The sequence below is a fragment of the Prorops nasuta genome, unplaced genomic scaffold (genome assembly GCF_024137725.1).
Source record: "Prorops nasuta isolate Cenicafe-Biocafe unplaced genomic scaffold, Cenicafe_Pnas_1.2 PNAS00030, whole genome shotgun sequence".
Lineage (NCBI taxonomy): Eukaryota > Metazoa > Arthropoda > Insecta > Hymenoptera > Bethylidae > Prorops > Prorops nasuta.
In genome coordinates, this window is record NW_027116827.1 from 1,173,244 (window position 1) to 1,194,003 (window position 20,760).

At 34.1% G+C, this 20,760-nt stretch overlaps 5 protein-coding genes across 9 annotated transcripts in view; 3 read left to right on the plus strand and 2 right to left on the minus strand.

Moving 5' to 3' along the window:
* The first annotated feature begins 5,713 nt into the window (after positions 1 to 5,713).
* LOC136782922 (protein SFI1 homolog) lies at positions 5,714 to 7,694 on the plus strand. The gene is made up of 3 exons (XM_066742699.1): positions 5,714 to 6,064; positions 6,125 to 6,376; positions 6,435 to 7,694. Exons 1-3 carry the CDS (start codon positions 5,714 to 5,716, stop codon positions 7,692 to 7,694), a joined length of 1,863 nt encoding a protein of 620 aa, XP_066598796.1.
* A 198-nt stretch (positions 7,695 to 7,892) lies between these two features.
* Positions 7,893 to 11,354, minus strand: l(3)07882 (Nucleolar protein 14 homolog l(3)07882). 2 transcript variants are annotated; one of them, XM_066742350.1, is made up of 6 exons: positions 10,096 to 11,354; positions 9,498 to 10,026; positions 9,083 to 9,212; positions 8,818 to 8,982; positions 8,226 to 8,734; positions 7,893 to 8,156 (listed from the first exon to the last, which is right to left on the minus strand). In XM_066742350.1, the coding sequence occupies exons 1-6, from the start codon at positions 11,177 to 11,179 to the stop codon at positions 7,910 to 7,912; spliced, it is 2,664 nt and encodes an 887-aa protein (XP_066598447.1). In that variant the 5' UTR covers positions 11,180 to 11,354; the 3' UTR covers positions 7,893 to 7,909. The 2 variants fall into 2 exon arrangements, with proteins under 2 accessions (XP_066598447.1, XP_066598446.1); XM_066742349.1 differs by having other exon boundaries at positions 9,498 to 11,354.
* Positions 11,355 to 11,653: 299 nt separating this feature from the next.
* Positions 11,654 to 14,450, plus strand: LOC136782923 (kinesin-like protein KIF9). Its single transcript, XM_066742700.1, has 10 exons — positions 11,654 to 11,767; positions 11,850 to 12,001; positions 12,071 to 12,164; positions 12,245 to 12,424; positions 12,491 to 12,975; positions 13,069 to 13,387; positions 13,480 to 13,561; positions 13,915 to 13,989; positions 14,042 to 14,118; positions 14,277 to 14,450. Exons 1-10 carry the CDS (start codon positions 11,654 to 11,656, stop codon positions 14,448 to 14,450), a joined length of 1,752 nt encoding a protein of 583 aa, XP_066598797.1.
* LOC136782926 (retinol-binding protein pinta-like) lies at positions 14,236 to 16,850 on the plus strand. Its single transcript, XM_066742711.1, has 5 exons — positions 14,236 to 14,793; positions 15,290 to 15,449; positions 15,936 to 16,041; positions 16,108 to 16,477; positions 16,556 to 16,850. The coding sequence occupies exons 1-5, from the start codon at positions 14,640 to 14,642 to the stop codon at positions 16,630 to 16,632; spliced, it is 867 nt and encodes a 288-aa protein (XP_066598808.1). The 5' UTR covers positions 14,236 to 14,639; the 3' UTR covers positions 16,633 to 16,850.
* Positions 16,682 to 20,760, minus strand: part of snu (snustorr) — a 34,844-nt gene continuing 30,765 nt past the window's right edge. For all 4 annotated transcript variants that reach the window (XM_066742707.1, XM_066742708.1, XM_066742710.1 and 1 more), the window contains 3 exons: positions 20,188 to 20,453; positions 19,549 to 19,635; positions 16,682 to 19,026 (listed from right to left, as the gene is read on the minus strand). In XM_066742707.1, coding sequence (XP_066598804.1) covers positions 18,812 to 19,026; positions 19,549 to 19,635; positions 20,188 to 20,453 — 568 coding nt within the window. In that variant the 3' untranslated portion in view covers positions 16,682 to 18,811. The remainder of the gene's footprint in view (positions 19,027 to 19,548; positions 19,636 to 20,187; positions 20,454 to 20,760) is intronic.

Genomic DNA, 20,760 nt, shown 5'->3' on the forward strand with positions numbered 1-20,760 from the left:
TTTATTAACAGTCAAACATATTATCATCTGCTTGAAAAAGAAAAAACTTGATGTTGAAGCAGAGGAACAAATTTTTGCGCTTTTACGGTAATTTAGCTATAAAATTGGTGGATTTGGATAAAATCTGATTTTCTGCTGAACAAAGAGCAAGTGGTTAGGATAAAGGGGAAAGTAGCCTGTAGGGCCTTTCTCTCGCGAGACTGCAAAGGCAGCGGCGAGACATCGGTGGCATAAGGGGATGGAAAATAAAAGAATTGTGTCGAACAAAGTAATTATGGAGCGTAAGAATAGCGAGAAGGAAGGGTTTCGTGGATTGGTGCGAGGATAGTGGAGGGGGGGGGGAGGTTGTGGGGGTGGACCGAGAGATCGAGACCGAGACCAAGGCTGAGTCTGAGACTGCGGGTGAAGAAAAAGGGGAGGAAATACGGGGTCGGAGTTGATAAAGAAATAAAGAATCGCGAAAGTTCGCGTCGAACCCGGCGATCCCGAGAGGCCTTATGACTTAAAGTCTCCTTACTCCGTTAATTCCGAACATTAACAAAAGTCTCGCTAAAACTCGCCGCCAACTTTCCTGCTCTCTTGGGGACGCCACGGACTTGTTAATGAAAAAAATACAATAAAACTCTCCTACGACGGAGCTCGCTCCGAATTCTTCCAGACTTGCCAGTCGCTCATGTTGCATAAAGTGCAAATCGTTCCGCCTCCCTTCGTTAATCTTCCGCATAAATGTGGAATAAACCGACAAGTTTTTCTTATATTTCCCTCCATAACTCTTTTAATAATTTCGACAATATTATAGTAAGACCTTTGTCGGTTTTCAAAGTTGCCTTCATTACGCAATCTAACCTTCGACAAGGTTATCGAAAATTTGCACTGATTTTTCAGAGTAGAAAGGGAGGTGCAAGTTATTTATCTTAACCTTGACGTTTCGTATTAGGGAAACCTGTGGACGTGAGAACATGCTTTATACTTATTCATTTATTCGTATGGGATATATTTTCCAGAGATTTTAACAGGCAGATCAACTCGTAGGTGAATCAAGAGCGATGAATCGTCGAGTTTGAAATTTTCAGATGAAAATTTGACTTGACGCAGGAGGAGCGAGACGAACGTACGGCATGCTACAGGAAGATTTGAAACAAGAGTGGATGCTTGTTACCAGACTCAACCCCACGTATCAAGCCACTCCTCGGAAGAAGGATAATCTCATGCAAACTCGTTTCGTAAAATTAATTACCGCGAGTCAAGCGTGAAACGTTGTTCGTAATTGTGCCACGTACGACGATAGAGAATACGTACCCACTTAAACCGTATTCAGGACGTCGTGCCAAGTGACATATATGTGTCATTATCAAGCTATAAATTACTCTCTTAACTCAGATCCAATTTATTTACGCATTATTACGCTTCGATAAATCCAACGTAGAGAATGATTAGATCCATTTCATCGGTCAATTTTTCTATACATGGGATAGCAACTATAATTATATATATTAAATGGACACATTCATTCGTTTCTCCATTTATAGAATGAAATTAAAAAGTGTGAGATTAAGAAACAGCTAGAGTCAATTTGTTTTTCACCGGTAATTATTCATCAACCGCAGGACCAGTTGCCAATAAAGGTTAAACTTATAGTCACGCAGATCTATATCCACCCTCCTTTTGGTACTCGAGTGAAGCCGACGGAAGTGGAATATGTGGGTGCAAGGGGGAAGAAGTGAAAATGGATTCGACGGACAAACTTATTTCGAAGAAGAAACAAAAAAGCAATTTAAAACTTTAAAATCCAATTGTTTCTTCCTATAGTCTTGCTGGATTGTGGGGATGAAAATGTTCATTTGAACCATTTTTTGCGCGTTTACCATAAAGGAATATAACGAAATACATACGTATAAGGTGGATTAAATAAAGTCTATCAGGTTTTTGTCGCTGAAGCATGTTGTACGATTCAAGTAAAAAGTTAGATTTTTACGATGAAATTTTGAAAAGCGTTTGACGGTTAGACAATAAGAGAGACATAGTCGTGATCGGAGCGCTAAAAGAGGAAAGAGCTAGAGAAATTCGGATGGCATTGGCTTTTCTGGACTCGACCGCTGTCCCTCGGGGAACAAACCTCTTCTCTTATCTGCTTTCTTTTTTTCTCGAGAAAAAATCAACCGTATTCCACCTATGAGTTTCAGTCTCATTGCTTTCTGCTGGATTCTATTTCATATTATGCCCTCTCCACTTTTCTTTGTGTTGAAATTAAAGATTTATAATATTATCAACTAGCGTTCCAAAGGATAACGAATTCGACCTTCTTTAAATTATCAATCATGGTATCACGAGAGCATTAGGCAAAGCTACGAAGCAAAAATGGAAAAATTTTATTTTTGTATATTTTACATCGTATCGTTTAAATAAGACGAAGCAGCCTGCTGCTGAAAATCCCAATTTAAATGTTCAGTTTTTTATCACTGTATGAGGCGAAGAGAAAATTCATACTTTCGATGCTTCAATATTTAGTAGAGTGGCACACCTTGCCTCTAAATAATTCCTACCTACGATGCTATTTTCATATCGGTTACCGGACTTTCACTAGCGACCCTCCTACAGGACCAGCCGAGATCGGACAGGAAACATTTATGACGACATAACTCGTTTAAGTCCGGAGAGAGGGTTCCTCCACTAGGTTTCAATGCGACCAGGTGACCCCTGGACGAATCTTATTACTCTACGGTCAATTTCATTTTCGTGTTATAATTTGAGGTAAATTCGTGGTTTCTGAATCTTCCTACCCTAATTTACATATAGAGTGACTTGGAAAATTTATAAGCGACTGAGAAAGATCAATGCTCAACATTAAGAAAAAGTGGAAAATTTCAGGATACTTGTATAGAGATTTGGGTATGTAAGTACATGCTCCGTCGCGTTGCAGAACACTGTTTAAATTGGTCCTTGCGGGTATTCGTCGATTCGTGAGAGTTGGCTTGCCGATCAAGGTTCGATCAAGGTCCAGTGGGAGGTGGAACGTGGACTAGGATGTAAGATGCCGGACGTTCGGAGCTGAGACCGAGATGGACGTGGCTCGGAAATAGTCGGGAAGCCTAGTTTTGATTCACCCCGTATCATCCTCCCGGTCACGGGTCTGACGGCGCGTAATTGTTCTCTTGTCTGATTCTCACTCGGTTTCTTCGACCCCCACCCCCAACCTTCCCACGATTGCCTTCGCGCCAAGAATGCTCAAGCAGACTAAATCCTCGCTGATCCGCAATGCTGCGATCACTCCGATTCCAACACACCAAAGGAAGTAACCCTAAATTCACAACGTTACTTCACCGAGAGACGCGAATCTATATACACAATTACTGAAATATAACTTTTCTTTCAGCTTTTATATATAATAATATCAAATTGGCAATTTAACGTCGTGTAAAATGCGTGATTAATGTGCGTGAATATATTATAACGAATATCGTCTAACACCGTTTGCTCGCAGCTGCCGGGGCGTTGTATACGACACGGCTCGGAAACCAATCACCGAAAGGCTCGCACTGCTCAGCAGAGAAAGTGACAAACGATCCTTTCCTTTCGTGCATTCCCTTGCGATAACGTATCCATGACTATCTGGACGCGATCCACCCTCGATGGATCATCGATTGCTGATTTTCGCCTGGACAACGCACCCGATGCACATATATATATATACCCTTGCTATATATGATAATACCAAACAGAGCAACAAAAGCAGCTATATATACAGCTTTGGTGATAAAATGACATAATTTCGGTGATGCCTCATTCCGCAATCATAAATAGCGCTCGCGCGCGTACACCCACACACACACACACACAATTGTAGGAGATTCGTGGTCCCAGTCCCAAAACGCTTCACGGCGTATTCTGACGTGTGACACGCACCGGATTGGCGTTCCTGGGAGGCAGCTCATTCAATTAGCTGCTCAGTTACTCACATCGCATCGCGTAAAGCCATCAAGTCCTGCAAATTCACCGGAATCCCAGCCACCGTGACAGTTTACGTCGCGACTCGAATTCGTGACTTAAACTTTCGTCAAGCAGACCCAACCACCCCCTCCGCGACGCACGTGTTCCCTGACAACTGTCAACCAAGCAACGACTTTTCCTCCTTCTCAACATCGCTCGCGTTCCTTCTTTAGCGCGCCGCGCCGCCGTTCACCCTCGTCGACGTCTCCGCAGCAATCGTCACCAGCACTTCGGAACTCGGTTCTAACGGTTATATCGCATATTTATATATATATATATATATATATATATAGCCATGTAGCGCGCGAACAGTAACAGCGATACCAGCGATCGAGTCGCAGCGACCGCGTGAAAGAACGCACAACGTCCTGGGTATAAATAAGGTGAGAATGGAAGTTTGGAAATATGCAGAGCGTCGCGCTGTGTAACGCGAGTAAGCAAGCGATGAGGAAGGAAGTAAGCGAGTCGATGCGGGTCGAAAAGAAGTTGCAGCTTCAGCGAATTTTCGCGCCTAGCCGCAAACTCGGCGAAGCAAGGGCCAAATGCGGTGCTGGCGTTGTAGAATTACTCGGCGGGTGCCTCTCATGGGGCCGAACTTGCCGCGACAATTTCAAACTTATTTTAACATTCATATAAGCTCAACCCCGAGAACTGGCGAACCGTCGTCCGACACTACGCGTCCCTTTCCCCTGCGTAACCCGAGAGAAGCCCAGCGCTATCACCGCCCTCGAACGCTACTGCCTTTCCTAGATGTAAGGGCGTGCGAGCATAAGGGTAGAGCAGGATTTACATAAGATTATGCGTACGTAAGCCTCGCACACCCACCGGAAGAGCTTCTCTGCGCGAGATGGCGAAGGAGCGAGCCGAACGGCACTCGAGGGTACCCTCGTCTTCGGCTGATAATTAGAATAATCTCAACGCTACACACGATCCTTTTCCCCTTTCCTCTACCCACTCGTCTCAATTTCGAAAATACTCTCTTCGATATCTACTTACTTAACCAACACCTTTCTCTGTATCGTAAGTTTCGAGAAATTATTATCTCTGTAATATATTCCTATTTCAATGTAATAAAATGTATAATCTGTCGAATTCTTTAATATTTCAATGAGGTAGCCGGATTTATTATTGTATACGTCGTATTCTATTTCATGGTGTTGTTAAATCTCGCATCCCTCCCCATTATGCGTATTTCGTATTCATAGTCTGAGCAAAAATTGCTCCTAGAGCACAATAAAGGTTATACGAGCCATAAAGTTGAAGCTACCTTACCGATGTTTATTTAAGCGTGAAAGATGCTGCAGGCTTCTTATCTTTATATCTTCATATCTTTTTTTTATTCCTCGAGATATTAAAGCTCCTTCAATTAATACACAAAGCCACACATATTTCCTCCCTACACACCAATACAAATATGACGGCATGAGAATATGTAATTTTATACATATATGTATATAGGAAAAAATGACAATAGTTACTCCGACGGATAACGCTGATAGTATATGCATACATATGTGATACTACATATTCTCATAATATATATTACTATATTGATAAGCACGAAACGAATACTTATAATAATTAGGAGCAATTATTTAACTATCGATTCCAGTTACATACGCTGCAATTCTGATCAAATAAATGTGCCATACTTCAGGGTACTCATTTTATTATTACTAAAATATAGATATTTTAAGTAGATTATTTATAAATACATAGTTTTAACATGAATCGAGGAAATTTAATACTTATAATTTTCTTGAATTGGAAAAAATATGTAGCACATAAAAAAGATAGTAAAATAAAAATAAGTAAAGCAGATTTCCACTATAAAAGTAAACTGATGCGTAAGATTTTTGAAGCATTAATAATAAAAAGTAGCTTTAAGAGATCTAACGTACAAAAGAAATATTTTCACACTTGGTATAAATATGTTAAACTCAAGCAAAATAGAAGAAACGTAAAACAAAGAGTAGAGTTTTTATTTAGACTATTATATCTTCGGAGGCTAATGATACTTTGGAAAAATTACATTATAAAAAAGAAGCATCATACCAGTAGACGACAAATCCATAAGGTAACATCTTCCTCAAAGGTTACATGTAGCCCATATCAATATAAAGAAATGTATTTTTAGGCTATTAGGTTTGAAAGAAGAATATTGCTCCAACGTTCTTTTAAACAATGGTCCCAATCCACTAATTTTATTCAAATGCATGCACAATTTAATGATGCTATTGAATTTAATGGAATAAGAATGTTAAAAAAATGCTTTGCAAATTGGAAAAAATATGTAGAAATGCGATTAACAAAAGCTTATCTATTGGAGAAAGCTTATCTACATTTTCGATTTAAATTATTAAAACATTGTATAAAAAAATTTCAGAAAGTAAGCTATTTTTAGTTTCAAGCTAAGAAATTTTTATGAAAACCTCATTTTCTTCCAGAATGTGATACATACTTGTGTAAAGAGAGAAATGTTTGAAAAATCGCACTGTTTTTATGTTACTAAAATAAAACTGAAAATATTTAGTAAATGGAAGCAATATTATATTGATACAGTTAACAATTGTTTGAAAATAGAAAAATTAATGGTTTTCATTGCGCAACGTACTAAACATACATTTTTTAAAAATTGGAAATTATATTTATTACAAAGAAAATGTAAACGAAGAAAAATGAACTTAGCTGATCATTTTTATGATAAGCGGCTAACAATTAAATCCCTGCGTAAATTATTGAACTATAGTATTTATAGAAAAGAAAAGAAAGTAAAAGTTTCTGAATTAATGACTAGGACTAAGGAAACTATTTTTACAATTCAAAAAGTGTATATTGAAAAGTGGAGGACATCTTTAAATTATGTACTACAAGAAAAAGTAAAAGTCTTTCATGCAGTAAAGATGTGGGAGAATAATATAATCCGAAAATATTATTTTAAATGGATAGAATTTATTAGATTACATAAAACTATAGCTGTCCGAAAAGAACAGTTAAATACAATTGCTTATAATTTTTTAGCGAAGAAATATATAATGAGCTGGCACAAAATGTGCTACAAGATTATAGCTTCTCGTAAGGCAGCAGAGCTCATATTTTTAATGGAACAAAGAAATATACTGAAAAGATACTTGGATTTATGGATGTTGTATATTGAAAAACAAAGAAATAAAAAAGCGGAACTTGAATTAGCCCGAGAAATGCATAACAAAATGATTTTGAAGGAGGGATTGCAGGAAATTATACGTGTCGCATTAAAAAAGATCGATCAGCGCCACGAAGAGCAGATAACAACATTAACAGCAAAATCTAAGGAGCATTACGATATTAAAAGACGATATTTCAACAAATGGATCAACACTGTTTCTTTTAAACACCATTACAAACCTTTATCTCTGAAATTACAATTCGACCCTCTAAACTTAGGAAGTTCCCCCCAACTATCAAAATCATGTGAACAAATTGATTTTAAAGTAACAGGTTTGGTACTTCCTGAATACATGAAGGAGCAAAAATTTTCATATAGTAGTGATAAATATTTGTTGAACAATCAGTATAAGAACCAGAGTCATAAATTTAGTAATATGCCATTATACTATCCATATACTGAAGATAATCAATTTGATGGTCAACGAATCCAATCAATTCAGTTTAACAATTCAAAAGCATACAATAATTTTGAAGATTCGTTAGAAAATGATAAATAATCAAGCTCTTATGCAAAGCTACAGCATTCATAGTATAGTGTTTCGATCTGATTAACAAATTAAATAAGACCGCATTATACGCTTACTACCAGCTGTGTACTTATAAATTTTTTATTAGTCTTGGAAAAATCTTTAATACCGTACAGTTGTACGATGCTTTGAACAATTATAAATGTACAAATATACAACAATTGTAAACTTCTAATGAAGCTCTTTCACTTTTTTCTTTTCATTTTCTTCAATTCGCTTTGCTGAAGCGCAGCTTCTCCAAATATTTCCTTGACCTTTCGTTTGCGTTCTTCGTCTTGCTTTATTTGTTGATTAATTTGTACTTTCGCCAAGAAACTTCTATCTCGCCTAATCTCACGAATGGCACCTTTCATTTCTTTCTTATATTTATGGAGAAGTTTCTCTCTTTCCGCCTTTTCTTTGGACATTGGCTTATGCCTCTTGCCATCGTAACTAAAACAGAATATCTTATTATAGAATCAACTTAAATACTAAAAAATATTTAAGAAAAATAATACGTACACTTTCTCGATCCGTGGCTCGTATAGTTTTAGTGGTTTTGGTCTCTTCTTTTCGAGCACAATATATTCTAATTTCTTTTGTTTGAGTGATTTCAGTGCTTTATACAATTTCTTTATATGCCTTCTCATATGTTTTGGATAATTATCAAATTTATTTAATTTTAATAATTTAATAATAGGTTCAAATATCGAATATGCCGCCTCTAATTCTTCTAAATTAGTTTTAAATTCATTCAATAGATTAACAGTGGTTAATATTGCCCTGATTTTGAAATCATCATTGATATCTGGTTCAATTAGATCATAAGCTCTCATGTGTGGAGCATTCAATTCAATTTCTACATTAGTTCTGTCATCATCGAGTATTAGTAAATTACTATAATCACCTAAAGTTTTAAAAGGTGGAATTACTTTTACAGCTTGTAGCAAATGCTTTGGTGTAGCTGTGTACAGAATACCGCGTAAAAAGTTTATTACAGATGGGGCAAATCGTTTACTCAAAGTTGTATACTGAAATAAAAAAAAATGTGTTTATGAAGATTGACATTATTACAGCACACACACACATCTTATATTATAAAATAAGTACTTACTTCTAAGATAATTGTACATAAGTAAAGACCTTTAGAAAGGTCTCTTCTATTCCTTACACGACATCTTAATAATATTTGAGACATGAAAACCAAGCAAGGAGAAACAATTGGATGCCTAAAATCCGATGTAGGAAATAGCAGAGATACTAATTTAAAAAAGATTAACTGAAAGAAAATTTATTGAATATTAAAGTTTTTATTGCAATTTGACTATTACTTGCACATATTTCTATTAATATACTTATGAATAAAATCTGTAGCTTACCGTATCCAGATTTGGATATTTTTTTTTGTTCTTTTCAAATTCTTCATGTTTCTCTTTAAGTACCTCTTGAATACAAATCTTGGCATTTTGAGGATTTCCCTGAACAAGGTCATATAAATAGGGGCAGAGTCTAAAAATATATTCATAAATTTATATATAAGGTAAAGCACTTAACATGCCCAAGAGCTAGAATGTAAAAATTCATTTATCTTCTTCTAAGTATCAATTTTTATGTAAGAACTTTATAAACGCAAGTAAATAAGACTTTCTAAAAACTTCTGTAGCAAAAATTGATATCTTTTATAGTAACAAAGACACATGCATTCTTACATCTCTGCTCTAGGTTGTTTCAAGCAGTTCACTCTACATGACAAGAAGCAGTAATATTAATATTATATTTGCTAATAATAGCTACCTGTCAAATATTTGAAAACATTTAACTACATCTTCTTCATTGTCAACCAAAGCAGAATTATTTATGTGCTGAAGTAAATAGACAAGTAAATTAGCTAATTTTTCTTTATTTTTTTGGTCTAATGACCAGTGGTTACACTTTATTATACGTTGTACAATGACAGATTGGTACTCAGAGTTATGTTTCTCTAATAAATTCTGTAGATCCTCATAACTCTCTGGAACGTTGTATGTATAAGGTAGCTCTTTTCTAGCTTGTTCCATAATTTCTTTCCTTTTTAACAAATCATCTCGTATATTTTCTTCTCTTACTTTATTAACAGTTTCTTCAGACTCAATAATTTGTTCACGTCCTTCTACACTATTTTGACAATTAAGTGAAGCTTTTACTTTTGGTGCTTTTACTTCCTCTTCATCTTCACTAGATGATTCAGAAAGTTTCAGATCTAATAAACTGTCTTTATCAGATTCATCTTCTACTTCTTCCTCGCTTTCAGATTTGTCCTTAAGGGAATTATCTTTATACAATTCTGAAATGTTGGTTTCTATATTTGAAACGGATAGTTCATTATTTGTACCTGTCTTTCCATCACTTTTACCTTCACCTTCATCTACTAATGCTTCTTTTCCATCTTCTTCTTCGTCATCTTCCTCTTCTTTCTCATCATTTTCAGAATCTGCTTCATCAGTATCACTGTCTTCTTTACTAAATTCACATTTATCTCTCTCTTCTATTATGTCATCCTCGATGGTTTCAACTGCAAAATCATCGTCAAGATCATCTGCCGATTTATGTCGAATTTCATTATTTGACTCAAAAATGTTGCCTTTCATTCTTGCTAATCTATCTGCTTCTAATGCTTCTAATTTCTCTTTTTCTTCTTTAATAATATCCTCCTCTGATTTAAGCTTATCAGTAGGCATACCTCGTGCCTCAAATTTTAATTCTCTTACAGCCATATCATAATCATCAACTTTTGGTTTATCGGTGGGCTCTTCAGTTTTTCTAGATGCTGTTATAATTGGTAATAGGTCCTTCCACTCATTATCTAACTTTTCTGTCAAATCTATTGTTTGTTCACGAATCTTTTGTTTTTCAGCCTTACGTTTTTTTGATTCTGCTATTAATTGATCGATAAGATCTTTTCTAGACATTGATGCATCTGATTTAGATAATAGACCTCCACCAAAATGTGCTTCGCTGACAAAAGATTTTTCAAGCCTACCGCCTCTATTCTCTTCATCACTAAACTCATCATCACTTTTAGGATCATCAAATTTTTCTATTTCTTCCAGTGTCTGACCTCTATGTGTCAGAACTTCGTCATCATTTAAATTATAAATATTCTTCTTTTTAGCTGCTTTCATACGTTCAGCTGTGAACCTTGCCATAACTTTTTCTTCTTGTGACATTCCATAATTTTTTTCACCTATTCTGCGGTCTAAGAAAACATTGTCTTTATCTTTTAATTTATACTCATTAAGTAACGTCCCTTTACGCTTATTAATTGCTTTAGCTCTGGAAATACCGGGTAAACCTCTATCATTGTTACTCTTTCTACCCAAAACATTGAACTTATTTTTATTTATATGTATCTCAAATACGTTAAGTTTCTTTTTCGTCTGTTCATGACGCTTCTGTTGAGCACTTTCAGAAACATTATTCTTTTTACCTTTTGCCATTTTTGAAATCTTGCTTTATTTTAAAGTTAATTAAAATCTTTTGCACATAAACGCGAATAAGTATTAAACATATAACCTATTCCCAGCGTGCCGACTTTAACATTTTGGATCATAACACCAAAGCGGCAAAGCAGAGAGAGATGAGAACTATGAAAGAGGGAGATAGGCAAGCAAATCAACCAATAGGCATACGATTACTGCGTCGGCTGCTCGATTCTCCTCGGCCCCAGTTACTAATATGTACCAACTAATACCTGCCGCGACCTCACACGGCACCAAACATCATGTTGTTTACTGAACGACCAGGCGCTAGAGTTTTTAACAGCATGTTGGTGACACTGTTTGTTTGTTTTTCTCAAAATGGCGCACAAATTCAAACCGGAAATATGAATAACCTTTCATAGTGATATTTTAAAATAAGATTTTGAACTAATTACACAATTTAACTCATGCTTTAAAATTGCGTAATGCAAGATGATAGATCATAAAAAAATTAAAGATAATAAAAGCAATATAAAATTCTTTGTGAGAATTTTACCACTAGGAAAACCTTTGGAGTCTTATACAAAAATTGATTATGAAACTAAAGTAAGAGGAAATAATTAAATAAATACTGTTATTGATATCAATTACTTCAATTTATAGCTTTTAATTTTACCATCACCAATAGACTCTTTATATCAAAAGTTTGCGAGATAAGGTAAAAAATGATTGCAAATCGGATAAAGTACCATCTTACTGGAGTTTTCAAACAGATGGAATTTTTCACGAAACACCGCAAGAATCGGTATATTGTCACACGACAAAAGATCTTCTGCAAAAGTAAATATTACTAACACTACACTAATTAATTTCCCCCTCTAATTATACTAATATCTATTTTACTTCAAGAGCTCTATCGGGAGTGAATTGCGTCGTAATTTGTTACGGTCAAATTGGTACAGGGAAAAGTTACACAGTCGGTGGTTTCGGACAAAATTGGCCAGTATGATACTTATTTAATTAACAAGTAATCGAATAATTTTAACAGGCTATAAGACTTTAGAACTTTTATATTTTTGTTAGAATAGGGGATTAGTTGTGCGTCTCATAGCGGATTTATTTGCCGAAAAACTCGATAAATGTAAAACTAATGCAATAAACTGTTCATTAACTTTCATTGAAGTTCATGGTAAAAGAGTAATTGATTTGTTTACTAGTGAGTTAAACAATATTACTAAAATCAACGAGAACGATCCATACAAGGTATTTTTAGAATATATACCAATTTGGCAACTCTTTATAAATTTTCATATAAATAACGACTTGTAGGACGTGAACAAGTTTCAGCTTTCGAACGAAAATGATGCAATTAAGAAACTTTTTCTTGGGGAAGTGCGCCGGTCTTTTGTGGAAGGTTCGTCGTATCCCATTGCACATTTAGGGTCTGCCGTTATTACTTTTCACCTTACTAATAAAAGCTTAGTACCACCTTATGGAGATGCAACCATTGCGAAAGTAACTATGAATACGGACAAACGAGTTAATGAATATTTTAAGAATAATCACAATACCTATATACACCAAAATAATTCCTTTATACAGCTACATATCGTTGAAATGGCAGGTACTGGTATACCAGGAAGCAACTGTTTTAAACAAATCTCTGATACAGGACAAGCAAATTTAACAATGACTCAACTTAGACAATACTTTGCATGCCTGAGTAAAATGAAAAGTGCGATTAAAATTGCTATGTCGTCTAATAAATTATTAAAAATTATTGGAAATGAGCTTCAAGTAACTTCTTTAATCAAGTAAGAAATTGAATGTCTTTTGAAATTGTTCTATGAATTAATATTACAAGAAGCAAAAATGTTTGTCAAACAATAATCCATTTTTTTACGTAGTCTCATTGCTCACATTCGTGTAACTGAAGAGGACTATACTTTTGTAAAGTCTACGTTACATTTTGGTACCGAAGTAGCAAAAATACAAGCTAACCAAACGATATATAACATACTACCTCAGGATTCACAAATGATTCATAAACTTCAGAATGAGGTGCATGAATTAAAAAAAGAGCTCGATCTCTTTTATATGTTATCTGACCAAGAATCATCGAACAATATATCTGAATCAAGGAAACACGAAATCACCGAAGATTTATTAAAATTTCTAAACGATAACATTTCTGATTTAACACTATGTAGTGTAGCACAAATTCAAGTATTGCTGAAGATAATGAAAGATCTTTATAAAAGGTAATCTTCAGTTTCATTTATTTTAATTTACAACAAAATGACTGACACTCTTTTCAGATTTACGTTAGAGGATTCAGAAAGTCTTTCGAGTCAGGAACTTGGTTAAATTATTTTGTTATAAAAATATTAAATATAAAAAGTAAGTTGATATATAATTCAAATATCTGAATATTGAAAACGAGTAAAAGTTTATTCTTACTGTAGAAAGGTTTTAATCACAATTAGAAGTGAATATGTCAAATTAATAGTTATTTATATTTTACATAAGCCTAAATAAATAAAATGTATAGGCTTCTATTGAGAGTAAACTAGAAATTTTAACAATCTATGCGAAGCAGAAACATTGCAGTCGGTGTATCACGAATTACAAAATTTACAAAATCATAAATTTGAACTAAAATCTTAAATAGATAACTGCTTAGATAAAAATAATACAAAAGAAAATTGATCTAAAATAATTATATACTTTTAAATAAAATCCTTAAATATCAGTTTTTCGTTTTAAGTGCAATTTTTCTGCTAAAAACTTGTACACCTATAATTCCAAGACTCATTTAACATTTTGTAGTAAGTATTGACATATTAGGTTATTATTATTCTAATCAGTATTATATACAAGGCTTCCTGTTAACTAATGCTCTGTGGAAAGGGAAGGTTGAGTTAGCAAGGCTATTAACGGGTACAAATCCGATAAAAGTGTGTAATGCAATATAATAATATAGTTTATTTTATGTAATGTATACATTTAATATGTATTCTAATATATATAAAATAAAAAAAAAACATTTAATTTTATTTCTAAATAGATGCATTGATTTCATTTGTAATTTATTCACAAAAATATGATGTTTTAGAGATATAAGATTATATATAATATTGAAAAGAAAGTTTATTGGAACGTGTCCGCTAGATGGCATGCAATGTCCATTTCTAAACTGGGAGAACCGAAGAGTTGCAGTTTGCACTCTATTGACTATTTAATTTATATGTCAGTAGTCCGTCCGTCCACAGTAGAGCAGTCATGTTAGAGTAGCAGTCGGTATAGTTTCATTCTTTGAGATTTATTGTGTGTTTGCTTATATGATGTATATTTGTTTTATTGAAAATATAGAAAAATAAATAAATCTACTTCGCATAAATGTACCTTAAGCAGTGTAGCACTTCACACACTTACTGATACCTTATCGGTAAAAATCCTTTGTGTCTTTCACTGCACAATGACGGAAGACGTAGCTTACGTCTGTCAATTGACGGGAGAGGAAAGGGAATATGCGGCAATTAATTTGAATGAGCAAGATGAAACTCGTGCGAAAAATATCGCTGAAATAAAGGAATGGCTTAATAAGAACGATGATCTTATAAGTCGCACTGGTATGTATTGTTTGTTTCTAAACTGTTATAATAATTTAAACGGTTTATCAGTGGTTTGATCATACTGCAGACTGTTTCCGTTTGGCGCGCGCTATTGCTTGCCTAATTACGGTTTTATCACGCGATAATTATAACGATTGATGTATAATATGTTTATAGTGCTTACCTTACTATATAAAACTTTATCAATATATACATATAATTTTTATATCTTATAATAATTTTAGTTTATAGTTCAATTAATCATCGCAAAACATACAATTTTTTAAATTGTCACTTTTATTCTCTACTTTATGAACATCTTATAATTAGTTTAGAGACCGTTTTGCAATGACTCTAATTATACGATTAATCGGTTTGAACTTGAGCCGTGAGTCGTTTTAAATTAACATGTTTATTTAGTTAACAATAGAGAAAACTCTTTTTAATGACTATTAAAAGATTTGGTCTATTATTATTGATCGGTCGATAATATTCAAGATTTATTTTTACACAGATGATTTTTTTATTCTTCGTTTTTTGAGAACATGTAAGTTTGACATTGAAAGGACTAAAAGGAGACTACGAAATTATCATGAGCAAAGGACCAATTCACCAGAATGGTTTCTTAATAGAGATCCTTTGTTATTGGAAATGCAAGAGTTTTTTAATATGGGGTAATGAGACATTTTGCTTTTTATTTAATCGTCTTAATTGTTAAGAAATTTTCATGAATTATTCAATTGGATTCAATTGAAGCTAATTATGTTTATTGCTCTATTAAACATAATCATCTTAGTATACTATGTATAGTACACATGGTTATATTAAGAATTAATTGTTTGTAATACCTGTTACTCAACTGTTACCAGTTAATGTTTAGTTGCAAAGAATTCTCGGAGAAAATCATACGCAGAACACGCATACATTACTAAACACTTGTGTATGAGTGAAAATTTTAAGAAATTCATTTTATATTATAATTTTATTTTTGCCTCTTCAATGTTAATGTTTTTCTTGTAGTGAGAAACGCATGTTTTTATTACTCATAAAAAAAGATTTTTTAACGTTATCACATCGGTCATATAAGAAGAATTAAAAATCAATGTTTCATTTCCTCATAAAAATATATTGGCTTGTAAAAATAGACTAATTAATTGTAGAGTTTTTTTACCATTAAAAAAGCCGGACAATGAAGGAAGAATGGTCATAATAATAAGGTGTACAGCTCACGACCCATCGCGACATGAATTTCATGACCTATTTAAGGTAATTTCTTGTTTATCATTCCTAAGCTATTTTTAATAGGAATAATTAATTGAGTCTTTCTCACAGGCTTGTTTGATGATACTGGAGTTAGCAGTTCGTCAAAATGAATCTGTCAGCTTACATGGAATAATAGCGATTTTAGATATGAGCGGGGCGTCAATTGGCCATGCTCTACAACTACCACCAGCTGTTATAAAGAAAGTTGTTCACGCTTGGCAAGGCTGTTACCCAGTTAGGGTTCGATCGATGGATTTTGTCAATGCTCCATTATACGTAAACGTTGTTTTGAAAATTTTTAAGAAATTTATGACGCCTAAATTGAAACAAAGAGTGCATATACACTTTAGTGATGTAAAAACTGTTTTGAGCAAACTCCCACCTGAAATAATACCAATAGAGTATGGAGGCACCGAGGATACTCTCCAAGATTTAAAAAGTATGTGCAGTGAGTGATGGAAATCTATAAGTCAAAAAGTATTTATTATAATTCGTTGATTTCTATCATTTCTTTTAGCCTATTGGAAACAAATAGTAGAGGAGAATCGCACATGGCTCATGGATGATGAAAAATACAAGGCTGCTGCTCGATGATTGTTGCTATAGTAATAACTTTTAGTTTTAATAGGAAACAAAAGTAAAAGTATTTAATATATTTTTTATTTGTCACGGTGCTCATTTATGTTCATTTTAATACGAAGACCTAATGCTGTAAATTGTTTCTTATATACAATGTTTTCCTATTTATTAGATAAAATACTATACACTGCTTTATAAAAAAGACAAAAAATAAAAATGTATATATTTTTTAATGGTACAAGTTTACTATCTTCTTCCACTACTAAAGTTTTGCCCTGAGTCTTGAAATATAATTAAATATTTATTGTGCACACATTCGTTTGAAGAAAAAGATCCATTTACTGGTTCTTTATGCGGAACATATAGTAAATAAGGCGTCAATAATTTTGGTTGAAATTTTTGATGTAATTAATTGGATGTAATTCTACAGATTTTGTTTTCTTCTTTCTTTATTTTTTAAGGAACGGTTTAGCTAGCCGTTTCTAGCTTTATTTTTATAAATTTTGTATAAATTTGATAAAAACAAAAGTACGAAAGAAGTAATTTTTGATAAAATCGATATACCCGGAAATACATATAAGTGTAGGTGCTTCCAATACTTTCGTTATTACAAGTTCAATAAAATATAACACGCTTAAGTCATGGGCAAGTTGAATTGTCCTAAGTCTAATAAACTATATTACCTAACAGATGTAACTTAAAACATTACTAATTACAATTTCATCCTGTCCCGGGACGAGTTTACCAGGGCATGATGCGCTGAGCTAGAGTATACCACATCGAAAGGTAGGATCGAATACACAGAAAAATTAGCAAACATCCAACGCGAGTCAAAAAAAGTTCGTTTGTTGTACGATAGCTGTATTCATCCTGACTAAACCTTAGCTAACATAAATACCATAAAACCTAGGAATAACCCACTTTAGTTAAAATAATTATAAAAGAAAAAATAAAAAGACACGTATAATCGTACTTTTTAAACGACAATTTAAAAATCGCTTTCGTTTTTAAAAATATAGATTAATGTAGTAAGTGATACAGTAAAAGCAAAAAATTTAATTTAAATAAAGGAGCTACATATATTTTTAATAAACTACAGAAAACTTTTTACCTCTTGCAAGAACAATTTGTTTTCTCCTAGAACGAGTAATCGTAAGAAGTAAGATGAAGAATCATCAGGAGCAATAGTAGGTGCAAGAGAGGTACGTATATATTTTCCTAAAATTCTCATCCGTTTTTTCAATAATAAAAGGATAATAAAAACCTATCAACAATAGCGCACTTACTTTTTCTATAGAAAAGTTTCGTTTCTTTAAAAAAAAAAAAACATCGGTTCTTTTGAATAAAATCCTATCTAGTACAATGTCTCGTGGTAAATTGCGTCCCATGGGAATTTGGAGTTTCCACGGCGATATTTTACAAGTTCGGTAAAAAGATTGATTTTTTATACAATGAAGCATACCTATGCGCACTTAATCACAGTCTCACGTATACAATCGCGCATGTACACACGCATCTATTCATCACACATACTCACACATTTTCAGATACGTAGACGAGTGTGCGGGCAGACGCGTTCGAAGAGGGTCGAATTCGTGTCAGAAGTCCCCACCGCGTAACGGAAGTCCTAGCACCATTTTGCAGGCAACGTCAAGACGCAAAACCTAAGCTCCTTGCCACGTATAAATGGTAATTGCCGAAAACGCTTGATCTAAATGTCACGGCTGCTTCAATAATTATTCTACATGTACATACTACATATATTAGCTTTCTAGGCAAAACGGTAGCCCTTCTCGTTTGGTCATCCTTCCTCTTAACATGGTACATGTATCTCGGGTCGTGACCAATTCTCAATAAATGTTCAACGAGCGTTCATAATTAATGGTGGTTAGTCAACAATTTAATTAGATCCGTGGAACTGCAGTATTCTGCATGTTGCAACGTTATCCTTAGAGGTATCTACTGGCTATTTTACATACTTTATTCGTGATATCCCGCAGAAAAATGTATGTTCCACTTGATTAATTATCTCTCTCGAGGCATCGAGCAACGTGTCGTGCAATCAACTCGCGCGGCACTACTCCCCTCTCTGCTCTATAATTTCTCAAATTCCTCAATTTTCATTACACTGTACACGCGATAGCAGCTGCAGGGCACAACGCAAATTGAAAATAATCCAATCGTTCGTTGTTCTTTAACCGCGTTTGAACTTCAGCACCAACATGCTTATCGTCAAGAACGCAACGATCCAAATGATAGTGGAGATAAAACCATTGTAAACGTCCGGCTCCGAAATTGACCAGCCACGAGTCAACATTGAGCGCAATGAAGTTGTGGCCATTGTCAGTGGTAGACCTTGCGAAATGTAACGCAGAATCGTCGGCATTCCTTCCACCGGCCATATCACACCTGCAAAGGAATTATCGTTATTTTGACAAGCCACACCGAAGAAACGCAATTAAATTCAAAATGGATGTGTACACGGATCAGGTTATTTTGAAAGTTAATGTTAAACACGTCCCGTAAACTTGTAATATGACACACAATTACAAAGTCGTGCGTGGCTACTTTCACTTGTAGCTCAACTACAGAATTCCTCTCACTAATTTTTACTATACGTAAAAATATCTTTAATCAACGCGTGATATAATGTTTATTTAACAAGGTTAGAGATTAGTGTTGGAGCGAATGAAAAAACCTGGATGAATTTTTACGTTGAATCTATAGAATTTGCAGAATCAATATTTAATACCTGTACCGTTATTTTTTAAAAATTATTATTATTTTTATCCTCATTTTTTCCATTAAACTTACTGTTTGCTACTATACGTTTTGTACGAACGTGCTAGCAGTAACGGCAGTTTCTACTTTATTGCGTTTCATGCACACAAAGACTACGTCAAATCTGTGTCAAGCATTAACGATACGTACCACTGAGCAAGAGTGTTGGATAGAAGCTACCTAGCGCCAGCTGGATGGCATTCCTCTCGAGTTCACAAATTGCCGAAATCACAAATCCTGTAATTAAATAAATATTTCAGTTCTCGTTAGCATTCTACTTTTAAACGCTTGTCTAAAGCGATTAATTGGTTAACAATAACACTATGCATTATAAGCGATGAGCTACATTAAAGATACACAATTACAATTATATTGCATGTAAATTCTTTCTATGATAATATTACGTGTATATGGGCGGCCTGGCGCATTAATTATTCTTTATACCATATTTAGATCACTATGGTAGAAAAAGGTATAATTAATTCTTGCCTGGGGTTATTTTTATCCAATGATACATTGCTTAGGCTTATAAGTACGCTATTATTCGTAAGTTAAAATATACAGACACTGAAGGAATAAATTGAATCGTAATTAAAGTTATGAGAAGGTTTATATATATATATATATATATATATATTGCTATGATACATACGGTTTAAGAGTCAATTTAGATACGGAAAACGCGAAAAATTAATGTTTAATTATGGAGCCAAGTGAACAAAACAAGAAAATAGTTACTTTGTTAAAAGAAAAAAATGATTAAGTCTACTAATTTTTCGTTCAACTCACCGAAACACATTCCGCAGAGCCCCTGAAGTATCGTCAATATAATGACCCAACCAATTTCGCCTTTACACTCGACGCCAAAGACCAGGATCATAAATATGAGGACCAATGCGGTTTGTCCACACATTACAACAAATTGTGTGACGACGTGCGAGAAAAGGATCTCTCCCGGTGAGACCCCCGCAACCCAACTTCTGTCTAATAGACCTTCCATTCTTTCGATTATAAGGGCTGACGAAGTTAATGCTACTGCTAAGAAAAATACGATTCTGCAAAGATAACAAGAAAAAAAAATTATATAGTCAAGTAGCGAACGTACTTTACATTCTAGCAGAATAATTAATCCAATAATTTCATTCAATTCGTTCGAATAGAGTAAATTCTAACAACGAAGATAGATAAAAACAAACATAAAAAGCTTCAATCTTGTCTGGTCAGTGTAGACGTACTGATTAAATTTCATATTTATAATAAACAGTAGGTACAGCTTTTCGTTGCATAATGTCGCCACAGTTCTTTTTTTCACTTTATCGGTCTTACTACATTATACATGTACCAGTCGAAGTCGATTGATGA

Coding starts and splice junctions, on each gene's coding strand:
- LOC136782922 (XM_066742699.1), top strand. CDS start 5,714: ATGAATCGAGGAAATTTAATACTTATAATTTTCTTGAATTGGAAAAAA. Junction 6,065..6,124: donor GTAGACGACAAATCCATAAG/GTAACATCTTCC, acceptor ATGTATTTTTAG/GCTATTAGGTTTGAAAGAAG. Junction 6,377..6,434: donor GTATAAAAAAATTTCAGAAA/GTAAGCTATTTT, acceptor ATTTTCTTCCAG/AATGTGATACATACTTGTGT.
- LOC136782926 (XM_066742711.1), top strand. CDS start 14,640: ATGACGGAAGACGTAGCTTACGTCTGTCAATTGACGGGAGAGGAAAGG. Junction 15,450..15,935: donor CAAGAGTTTTTTAATATGGG/GTAATGAGACAT, acceptor AATTAATTGTAG/AGTTTTTTTACCATTAAAAA. Junction 16,478..16,555: donor TACTCTCCAAGATTTAAAAA/GTATGTGCAGTG, acceptor CATTTCTTTTAG/CCTATTGGAAACAAATAGTA.
- LOC136782923 (XM_066742700.1), top strand. CDS start 11,654: ATGATAGATCATAAAAAAATTAAAGATAATAAAAGCAATATAAAATTC. Junction 12,425..12,490: donor ACGAGAACGATCCATACAAG/GTATTTTTAGAA, acceptor AACGACTTGTAG/GACGTGAACAAGTTTCAGCT. Junction 13,990..14,041: donor GACTCATTTAACATTTTGTA/GTAAGTATTGAC, acceptor ATTATATACAAG/GCTTCCTGTTAACTAATGCT.